General features: G+C 45.7%; 1 protein-coding gene across 1 annotated transcript; it reads right to left on the reverse strand.

Annotated features, from left to right (window-relative positions):
• Positions 1 to 1445: 1445 nt before the first annotated feature.
• Positions 1446 to 11477, reverse strand: LOC306948259 (actin-related protein 10-like; the record flags this gene model as incomplete). Its single annotated transcript, XM_079537811.1, has 13 exons — positions 1446 to 1597; positions 2684 to 2885; positions 4087 to 4168; positions 4578 to 4651; positions 4740 to 4819; positions 5827 to 5862; positions 6206 to 6285; positions 6450 to 6517; positions 6862 to 6969; positions 8452 to 8560; positions 9554 to 9636; positions 9991 to 10063; positions 11401 to 11477. The coding sequence occupies 13 exons, from the start codon at positions 11475 to 11477 to the stop codon at positions 1446 to 1448; spliced, it is 1224 nt and encodes a 407-aa protein (XP_079393937.1).
• Between the last annotated feature and the right edge of the window lie 533 nt (positions 11478 to 12010).

Genomic DNA, 12010 nt, shown 5'->3' on the forward strand with positions numbered 1-12010 from the left:
TCTGCGGGTCCTCCCTGCTGCGGGCCCTTCCTCCCTCCGGCTCGTTAAGCTGCCCGCGGCGCCTGACCGCTTCTTGCCGCCCCGCTCTTCCCGCCCACGGCCGCCTCCCGCTCCTCAGTGCCCTGACCGCCCGCCGGGACGCTCTGAAGCACGGCGCGGTTTTTCCCTCGGCTCTGCTCGGCGCTGGCTGTAGGCAGCTGTGGCGGCACCGCCACGGACGGCTCACAGCCCGTCCATTTCTTCTTGCCTCTTCAGATACCGACGGGGAGGAATCACTCGTTACATCACAAAAGCATGGAGCCGCAGCGCTGTGTGGTGAAGTTCGTAGAAACAAGATCGTACGCTGGAACTAAACGGAAATCACGTTCGTCTTGCAGCCTCTGTGCACCCGCATACAGTGACAGACTTTGCCCCAGTGCTGAGGTTTTCATGCTAAAGTTGTGAAGTGTTAAGGTACTCTAAATTATCTTAAATCCTGGCCTTAGAGGTAAGAATCCACACTGCTGCAAGGAAGCTCAGCCAGCAGCTGCTTACACAAAGTTACCCCAAGAGTCTGCAATGCTCAGCTTGCCTTATGTTTCTGGGTGGTAAAACCCACATCATGAGACCCCCTTAGTGTGAGTTAGTGAGGATGTGTTCTACAGGTGTGTACGAAGGAACTGTCACAGGAAAAGAAAGTGCATCCTGAAAGGAAACACATCAAAGTCTCCCAGGAACAAGTAAACCCTGCTAACTAAAAGTGCTGTTGAAGTAAACAGGACACCAGGAGTTTTCTGCATCGGGTCTGGAACACACGCTGGCACACAGCAGCGTGTTTGGCATCTGCAACTGCACCCGTAGGTGCTACTGTTTGCTGCAAGGCAACAGAATTCTCTACGCACACGATGAAAGGTGTTTCATTGCTGAAGCACTGAACAGTACTCCCTTCTCAGGGGAAATACTGTTCCAGCAACTTCGCTAAGGAACCCAAGCCATGTCCTAGCAGTCCCAACACGATCCTGTGTAAAGCATTCCGCTCTTCAGTCTGGCAGGAAAGCTTCCAGACGTCTCCCAAAGCACACAGGCCTGCCGTCTTCTCAGACTACTTCACATCAAAGTATCTTCAAACAAAGCACCTTCACAACATCATTTACTGCACCAATAAATAACAGACCTCACCAAGCTACAACTCGTGACTACAACCATTTCTTAACCAGGTGACACAGTAGCACAGGAGTTAACAGAATTCATCTTTAAACAGCACATGAACACAATTCCACACACAGTGTTAGGAACCACCCTGTACTCCCCCAGAACACCCACACTGGTCATATTTAACAGCATTACACACAGATAACTCCATATCAAAATCCTACTGATATTTATATGCATGTACTTGAAACAGATGAGGAGAATCCTCGCGTAGCATTTTGCTGCTTATTTCTCAGTAGAAAAAGCCCTCTTCATCAGTGGGGGGGTGCTTTTCCAACATCAAACATCATCTGCAGCGGAGGATTACTCAGACAGAACCAGTCAGGTATGCGCCCCGTCTCGCTGTAATATTCTCTGGACAAAGACCGGCTCACAAGAATGTCCTGAAGTGCTCCAAAAATGGCTCCTATGTTATTGACAAAAAAAATATATATATATAGTTCTGCATTAAAGAGGAGTGAAAGGATCAAGATATTACACTGTTAGTAACCCTGCTTGACCCTAACTGCTCCCATTTATATGCCATGAAAGTAACTAAAAAGGAAAAAAATAATCACCACATCACAGCTGAGAACAAAAGCCGCCCAGCTGACCTCTTTCTCACAAAGAACCTTTGCTACAAGATCACAGGTTACACTTCAAACAAACTATCATTATCAGGAAATTCCCTCTCCCACAGACAGGGAGCACAACAGCCATAAGAAGGCCACCCAAGCTGAGAGGGGATTGGAATCACAGCAGCTAGACCAGCAACCAGTGAGAGTAAATATCAGGGAACTTGGTGCAAATAAATTGTTCTGATTGCTAATTCAAAATGAGACACCATGAGTTTTGTAAATAAACTGATAAACATATTTCAAAAGCAGATCAAAATAAAAATCAAGTTAGTTCCTCAGACAAACCACATATTACCAACCAGAAGTTTAGAAAAGCAGGAGCACCTTTTCAATAAGAAAATCCTCCCAGAGAGGCACTACCCTTTCTGACCCTATTTCTTTCCCCACCTTGCCAGTAGTGCATGTAAAATCCACTGTGGAATTGAAGTACTCGTTCCAGGCACTTTGGGACAGCACAGGGTGGTAACAGCCTCCAGACAGCCCCTAGCTAGCAGCTCCCAGTCACTAATTAAGCTTTTATCAAACTAGCAGGTTGCTGTGCATCCAGCAGGTCTAAGCTCCCCCTGATTCCTTTACTGCTGCCACCACACGGCAGGAGCCACAAACTGCACTCGCTCCCACCCCGCTGTTTCAAACTGCAAGCCACCGGCTCCAAGTTCCCAAAGCCTGCGGTGCCATCCTGCACTGCACCCCACAAGGCAGGTGCAGCCTGCAGTGCTTCTTCCAGGAGGACTTAACAACTCCACACACATCAGGTGCAGCTCGCTTCCAACAGTTCAGCTAAGCTTTACTGCCACTTATTCATTACCAAACCCACCTGCAAGGTCTGTTTTCCCACTTAGGACCCGTGCTCCAAAAGCTGATCCCATTCTTACCTCCCAGCCACGCCACGTAGTTGGCTTTGGCAGGTGGAGTGTGAACTTTGAAGGTTTTGGTCGCAAGCACTTCCCTGTATTTCGGTTTTTCTACCAGGTACCTGATTTCAGCCATCAGTCTGTGCAGGAATCCCGGCAACATGGCAGTGCCACCCATAACCACCAAGTTCTCTGCCAACTGCTTCCTGGTGTCTATGGGACACTGACAAGAAAGGGAATTGAAAAGAAAAAAAGCACTTCAATGCCAGTTGCACACAGATGCTTTCAAAGGCCTCTCAGAAATGCAGGCAGTTCTATGCACCTCAACTACTTGTTTCAGCCAAGAAAGACAAAACATCCACATCATTTTCTACCCAGAAGACCAGGAGAAGGAACTGCCCAGTTGAGGCTGACATGAGCACACTGTGAGTCACTGCAAATCCCTTCAGCTGAGTCTGGCCAAGACAAAAGATGGCTGGGGTATCAGTGCCATTAATCCCATCAGTTCTGGGAGAAGAAATGCCAAAGCTCTCAGAGGAGCAAAGCTGTGAAATATGAGCTCAACTTTCTTTTAGCTGCACATGGGAGAAAGGTGTTAAGAAGTCTCAGAGGCAGAACAGGCTTCTGCTACAGCTTTACCTGGGCATCAGGTTCTAAGTAGGAGACACAAAGGCATGACAAAAGCAAGCTTTCTCAGTTTTACCTCTCACAAGCAGATCTGCACTATCACTTGAAAAAACAAATGTTGATTTCCAAATTGCTGTAGTTCTCTTGCCTGGCAGAAATAGCCACATACTATTTAACATTTGTGAGTTTAACACTGGTCTTTGCTAGAGAGAGATGAGGGGTCCAGGAACAGGTATGCATTTGTTTTCATAAGGAATTCTTACTGAAATGATTGCCTTGTCATCCAAGTCTATCGTTCTCCAATAAATCACAATGCAGAAAGCTAACTTCGATGGCACTAATAACTAGCGGATCCCAACTTGAATTACTACATACAGACACAAGCACAACACCATATAAGATTCCTATTTATTGTGGTTTTTTTTAATACATTTTCATAATTTTTGCCTAAGAAATTGTTCCACAATATCTCTAAAATATCACCTGGAATAAAAGTGCCCCAATTACTTGCATGTAACTCAGGGCTTCCACTGAGGAGAGAGCACTGCACTGCTTCTTTTCTTGACTGAAAACTGTCCCAAAAAAACTGCAATGTACCAGAGAGTACAAAGACAACTACAGAGGGGAAGAGACACAATGACTCACTGCCCCACAGCAATTCATTACAGGCACAACCTGAGGAGTCATGTTGTGTTGACTGCAACCTGTAGTCAGGGGGACGGCACTGCAAGAACCATTTCTAAGAGCAGATTCTGAGGCTAGAGGTGTGCAAGGTCTTGTTTCTATTAAGAAGATACCTGAATGAGTGAATCTAAGATCAAAGTGGCAACAGATGTCTCTTCATTATCCTGTTCAAACAGTATTTCTGCAACTGAGTCTCTGTTGAAAAGATAGGAGTGGAGTGTTAGCTCATAGAGCACCACTGCTGCCAGCAGGGTAGAAACAACCACAGACTCCTTCCTGACAGCACAACATCACTTCTGTCACACACTGCAAACACCAGGAGGTGCCAAAGCCTCACTCACTCCACTCCATGTGTCTCACCACCATTTACTCATTCTCTATTTGTGTCCTCCCCCATCTCTCTGATCCATTGGCTCTCATCTTCAATTGTGAACTCCCTGGGGAAGCAGAAAGCTTTTAGCATGTTTGCATTGCACCTGGCACAAATGCTCGGGTTAAGAGACAAAAAAGCAACTGCTTCAACGCAGCTCAGTTGTATAAAAACCCACTTGCTGCTGAAAAGATATCCTCCTAAGGACAAACACTGCACTACAGTATTTCTCACCGGATGGAGCCAACCACATGGAGAATCTTTTCACCATCCAAAGGATAGTCCACATCTGGAGGCGGCGAAGGACGCTACAGATAGAAAGATGTGTTGCTTTCAAGGCCAGAACGGTCACGGCCACTTCAGGAAACATCAGAGGGACTTTCATCCTCCACTCACCTCAGCACTGCCATCAATGTTGAACTTGGCTGCCTGGATTTTCAGTCCACGTTGGAGATCACTCACAAAACAAGTGCGAACTTCAGAAAACAAAGGCACAGGAGAGAGAATTCACTGAATCAACAGGACAGACAATTTTGTTTCATTCACAGAACACATTCTAGGTCCTGCCACTAGAAAAAAGTGAACAAACATCCAACCAAGCTTCTGTACCGCAGCTGAGCTGAACCCAGGTCCCAAGTGTTAATGAAGCTGGCACTGCACCTAGGCAAAATTTCTTTCTCCAAAAAGCCAGATACGATGTAAAGACAGAGAGACATCGCTCACTGTGCCTCTGGTTACCGCGAGGTGGCATGGGCTGAACTCTGCTGTCCAACACACCAACTTTTGCACCACAGCTTCCCACAAGACACTGATCCTTTCAAACAATCCCACATCAATATAAAAGCAATCCTAATTTCAAGCCTAATTTTTCACATCTGATCACAAGAGACTGTCTCAAAACCAATCGGACAACTGTCTTCCAGTAAGACAGTCCAGGAATTAGAAAGCAATTTCCATTTAAGAAAGCACCTCTAGCATTCAAGATATTTTGCACTTGACCAATGGATTCTTCCTAGTTTGGTCCAGAAGACATATACCACATATATATAGTAACATGGGCCATTACCTACAATTCTATAAATATTCTTATATAATATAGAAACACAATAAACATTACATAGATCATTTAAGTTTCGCCCAAATATAGACCCTACATTTTTCTGGTGCAAAGTAACCCTTTGGTTCAGCCTGACCACCAAGTTAACCTAACCTGCTGATGGTAAGCTAGACCTGACAGCATAATGCTCCCACTGCATTAGTCTACCTAACTATGAACTCCCTCTAGGCAGCACAAAGACTACACCTAAATGAGAATTCAATGATGTTCAGTGCTTGCCTTCAGAGGGGAAAAACATTGACAGAGCTTCCGGAAGGCACAAAGTGCAAAAAATCTAATGTGATAAACAGCTAAACAGTCCTCAACACTGGACATCACACTCTCCTCTACTACACAATTTAATAAACTTACAGCAGAAAGTTTTACCTTTTATATCCTCGACTATGTCTTCTGGAACAGAGCCTGCAACAGCAACAACAACAACACTGAGAACAAAAGCTTGGAAAGCAAAAAGAGCATTTCATAGCCAAAGTAATTTTGAATTCCAATTAGGACACTTAAGGTTTCACCTTGACTGAGGCCTGTACAGATTTCTCAGATGAAGAACAGGAAGTTGGCCTTCTCTCAGAAGACAATGAAACCTTCCTACAGAAATTTCATCTGAGCTGCCTTCCCAACTTTGGTACAAGAGGCTGAGTATAGCAGTACCATACTTTAATAGGGAGACAGAAATCACCAGAGAAGACCGCGTGAGCTGTGATGAAGACATCACTGTTCCCAGCACAGTGCAGCACCCAGCCCTTACCCATGACAGACGGAAGGCTTTGGCCTTTGGCTAATCCTGTATCAACTGTGCACTGCTCCAACAGCCGGTATTCCAGCTCCCTGAAACAAGGCAAATTAAGTCGCTAGCTGTCTTGAGCTGACACGCGATTGCTCCCCATCTTATGCTTATCATACACCATTCACTCACTTCTGCTACAGTCTTTTAAATCTAGACTGAAGGAGATTGGATTGCCATAAGCCGGGACGCGTAGCTGCAAACTTACCTGTGGATGGCTTTTCCTCCCAAAGGCAGAGAACCCCAGCAGCTCAGAATTGGAGTTCCCTCATAAATCTGCACCAAGATCAGGAAATTCTCTTTTTCTCACAGGAGCTTCCGGCCTGCTGGAACTGAACGCTGTTTCTCATCCACATTTTCCTGCACTTGCTGTCCTTCTCCAAAACTAACTACTACTGTACAAACCATGGAGCTACAAATCAACCTTGGAGCCCCGTAACGCCTTTCCCAAGCTTTACAGGACACAGACTTCACGTGGCAGCTGTGAGGAGATTCCCAGGTTCTGACATCTTAGAAACAAAAGCTGGATCGGCTGATCCAGTCACACTCCATATCTGTACACCAGCTGTTCATCACAGCCTTCCTGCTGAAAGCTTTCATTCTGCATTAGCAAAGGATACAGGCAGCACCAAGCTTTCTTTATACCCACAGTCGAGCACCACGGCAGAGTTGATCCCAAGTGTCAGAAGAGACATGAGATGGCTTGGAGCAAACAAAACAGAAGGCACCTGGGAGGAAAACAAGAAGGCAATGGACAGAAGAGGAAAAAAAACCCAACAAACACCCAATGCATTCTCAGGATTCAAGATCTGAACAACTGCCTCTAAAAGTGTCCATTTGTAATTCAGTCTTTATGGAAGTGCAGCAATTAATAAAGGAACAGGATACTGTAATCTATGTTTTTACTTTTCTGAAATCTACAATTTTAAAGTTGATCTTGTTTGTGGTACTTTCAAGGCATTTCAGATGTAATTAATGGGAGAGTGGACTCATACTGAAAGCATTCATTATGGAATACTGACCCTGTATTAAAATGTCACTCATTCGCTGCACAAGACAAAAATATCAGCCAGAGAAATAACCTCACTTCAGTACTAACTAGTTTCTTAACATAATACAAAGTCTCCCCAAAACATGAATGTCCAAGTCACGAGTCACTTCTGACATCCAATTCTGTATGGGAGTGCTTTATCAAAGAAATTTTTATCAAAGACATAATTTTTTTCCCTATAAAGGGATCAGTGGTCAGGGAGCAAAGGAAATCCACACAAATCTTTCAGTGATTTCAAATAACGTGAAATTTTATCCGTAGTAAGAAAAAAATTAGACTGAATGTTCAGATTAGTTGTTAAATTGGGTTGTGAAGGCAGAGCTGAGCAGCACTGCAGACAAAGTATTTTCCCCGCTTTACAGAACAACTCCAATCTTAGTTCTACACAAATCAAATAATTACAGCATCACCTTTGAAAGCATTTGGCTGTAGAACAAACCAAGAGTTAGACCTGGACTTTTCTTAAAGCAATCAAAAAGTGATTAAGCAGAAGAAATAACAAATTTCAGGTAAGTTCTTATTTCCTGAAGAACAGCCAGAGGTGAGATGGTGTGCTAGACAAAGATAGTGACTCTGATAAAAATCATGACATTTGCTGATAGAAAACAAGCAGCATATAAGTTCTGGCTTCAGGCAGTTCTCAATGGGGACTATCGGATCTGTCAGGAACAGCATGATGTGGTTTGTATTTCCATACAACCCAGAGAAGCCTTTCAGATTCTTAAAGAGAACCGTTTTGTGGCGAAAAAAGGTGCTTCAGTCTGATCTCCCACCTTCCCAAACGAACCACCTCCACATTTTTATCTTTCTGCATCTCACACTTCAGGATGAGGGGAAACAGTAGATTTAGATGAGATATCAAGAAGAAATTCTTTTCTGTGATGGTGAGATACTCAAACTGGTTGCTCAGTGAGGTTATCAATGTCCCCTCCCTTGCATTCAAGGCCAGGCTGGATGGGGCTATGAGCAACCTGCTCCAGAGGGAGGCGCCCCTGTCTATAGCAGGGGGTTGGAACTGAATCATCTTGAAGATCCCTTCCAACCCAAACCATTCTGCGACTCTTCTGCCATTATTTTCACTCCTTTGTCCATACCATCACTACAGTTCCTACCATTAAGTGCTACGCTCAGCACATACGTAGTTACATCAAATATGCACCTCAAAATGCTTGAAAAGGACTCTGGCAAGAGTGTCTCTGAAGTGGGAAGGGCAGAGCACAGATTCTATGATCACTACACGGCGGTCTCTGGGATTCACCAGAAGATGTCTGAAAATTAAAAATGAAAGAAATCAAGACATGGAAACAGAACCGCTGAGTTTATGCACGTATGACAACACCTACCCTCATTTGATGTCCCCTTCTACCTACAAATCCTAATGTTCTGCAGTTAGACAGCATTTGTAAGAGCTACCTCAAGGTCTTTGGCTCAAGTTTAAACACTCAAACCCAACCTTCCTCACTGGAAGTAAGGAAACTGAGCTGCAGAAGACAAGCTAAGGAGCTCTCTGCTGGGAGCGTGGGGTTCTGAATGTCATGCATTGCCAAACCAACATAAAGAAATGCAAGTGGGGATGCAGAGCAGTCATTATTGGCTTGTCCAGTGCCATGCAGTGCCACACATGGAGCAGGAAGGACACAAGCGCCCTGATTTCAATTACAAGTCGATGATAAAGGACACAAAGAAGATCCTCACATGTGAGGATCTTAAGTACAGAACACTGCAAACAATGATTTTTTACTGCATAAGTGAAAGACTGGAAATAAAGAGGAAATTGTCCTCTTTATCTTCATCTTAATTATTCCTTAACAGCACTAAAAATGCAACAGAGTACTACTGAGATAGAAACATCCTATGCTTTAAGACTCCATCTCCTACACTATGACACAGGGCAATGAGTCCTGCACTGAATTTCAGCCTACAATGAGCTTCAGCCCCATCAAAACCAGTACAAGTCCTCAGGTACTGACCTTCCCCTCTTACATCCTTTAGGATTCCTACACTTAAAAAGCAACTTATCAAATACCTTTTATTTTAGTGAGCAACTAATGCCCCAGGACTCTAACAATTTGCAGTATGACCTAAAACTCAGCACCGAGTTTCTCCATATATACACATATACAGCCAGGCAGACACCTGACAAAATCAAGTTTGTTTTCTCAACTAGAAAGCAGTCTCTACTGACACATATATGCCTCCTGGGGCATTCCAAAAAATGAGCTGCAGAAGGCCTGCATGACTAACATCCAACAATCTCTTACCTAAAATACAACATATGAATAAATTCCTCCAGATGTGAATATAGCTCTTCTGCACTGATATTATACTGAACAACTCTGACTGGCTGTAAAGAGAAAACATCCATCGACAGCAGACATATTAGACATTCATTATATATCACCAGAGTACATATGATCTGCTACATATAAAGGAGGTCTTCTTCTGCCCGTTTTGATGTTATATACCTGATGTCAGCCAAAAACTCATCTTGTAAGTAAACCACGGAATTTACTTCATGCTAATTTTTCACACAATTAATCTAACACTAGTTTTCCAAAGCTGCAATTCTCTACTTTTAAAAAAGCAGACTTCTATCTATGTTCAGTATTTAGTAGCAGATGCTGTAATGTCACGAAGAACAGCCAGTGACAATTCCCTCTATAACAAAACCAAACACTGTAAAGGTGAAGTGGTTTACCTTTGGGATGTCAGGTTTCTTTATTTCACTAGGAATAATGCATCTAGGTTCTGTTTCACCCGCAAAACCACACCTGAAAGCAAACATTGAAAAAGTCTTATCAGTGGTAATCACTGTTTAGCATACATGCCTGAGAACCACAGAGTCATAGAATCACTGACATTGGAAAAGACTGACAGGATCACCCAGTCCAACCATCCACTCACCACCAATAGCTCTCACTAAACCATGTCCCTCAACACAAAATCCAAACATTCCTTGAACATCTCCAGGGTCGGTAACTCCACCACCTCCCTGGGCAGCCCATTCCAGTGCCTGACCACTCTTTCAGAAGAGTATTATTTCCTAATGTCCAGCCTAAATCTCCCCTGGTTCAGCCTGGAGCCATTTCCTCTAGTCCTATCACCAGTTACACGAGTGTTTGTACAATTAATACAAGATATTCAGCATATGACTTTTGTATCAGACTGACCAAGACACATTTCTTATCCTTCATTGACTTCATCTCAGCTGCATTAAGCAGAATAGGTTTACTTCACCTCTGAAAGTACAATCTTTGAGTGATGATCACCCACCACCTGCCTTCCTTACTGCCTACTAAATTCCCACACAAAATAACTGCCCCCGTTCCCACATCAGACCCATTTCCACTGAAGCTCTCAGTCCTCACACACAACATTCATTCACACCCTGCTTACATCCTCATTTTCTGCGAGGTGCATTTACAAGAAACAAGAGACAGCCTCGATGACTGTCATTACAGAACGGCCTGGGTTGGAAAGGACCTCAAGGATCACGAAGCTCCAACCTCCCACCACACACAGGGCCACCAACCGCCACATTTCACAGCAGCCCAGGCTGCCCAGGGCCCCATCCAACCTGGCCCTGAACACCTCCAGGGATGGACGGGGCAGCCACAGCCTCTCTGGGCAGCCGGTCCAGCACCTCACTACTCTCTCTGTAAACAACTCAGAAGTTCCGGAAGGTCCTGCACTCCATTTCACTGCTGACCAACAATAAGCATCTCCCCTGGAGACAACTTCAAAAGAAACTTCCAAAAATAGACAGAGATCACAATTCCAGTGCTTAATTTTGGTCCCTGAAGGAATTCTCCAGTCCCAGGGCACGCAAGCAGCTGCATCTCCCTGCCACCCTGATCGCTTCTGAGAAATTCGCCACACACTCAGGAGAACTTCCACAAGGGCAGCCGCCCCCGAGCACAGGCAGCGGCACGGGGGGCCCGAGGCGAGGCTGGATCGGCCCCGGGCAGCCCCATGGAGCTGCGGGGCGCCGCTCGGCGCAGGGAGTCGCACTGACGGCCTCCGAACAAAACCTTCGAAGCACGCCAGCATCGCGGACACGGAAGCGCGCGAGGCCCGGCGCCGCAGGGAGCCGAAGCCAAGCGCTCACTTGGTGAAGGCCTCGCCCAGGTCGAGCACCACGGCGGTCTTCTCCCCGCCGCCTCCCAGGCCCTCGTACAGCGGCATCGCGGCTCCTCCGGGCTCCCGTGGCTCCGCACGGACAGAGCCGCGCCTTTCCCCGTGAGGGCCTTCCTTCTCGCGGCTCGTTAAGCCGCCCGTGGTTCCCGATCGTTTCCCCCTCCGATCCCCCCACACAGCCCGCCAGTGCCCGCGGTTTGAAGCTGTTTTTCCTTCGGCTCCGCTGCGGCGTCGGCCGCGCACAGCTACGGCGGCAGGCGGTGCGAGTGCGGCACGGGGAAGGCGGGAAGTGTGAGGGGAGGTTGAGGAGCCCGAGTTCCTAGCCGGCTTCTTCCTTACTTCTGATTTAAATCTCTTCCAGTCACAGACCGTTCTCCTTTATCCTGACCCTGCTAAACAACCTGTCCACCTCTTGCCTTCCTTTAGACACTGAAAATAAGGAATTATGTGAGGAAAACATGCGTCAAGGAGTCTATCACAGGGCATTGGTATGAAAGAAGCGCATGGGAGCCATTTCATCTTCAGGAAACAAAACAGTGGAAAAGCTATTTAACTGGTGGGCTGGGTGTGGACTTTTGCTC

The sequence above is a fragment of the Tetrao urogallus genome (assembly GCF_951394365.1).
Source record: "Tetrao urogallus genome assembly, chromosome: 6".
NCBI lineage: Eukaryota > Metazoa > Chordata > Aves > Galliformes > Phasianidae > Tetrao > Tetrao urogallus.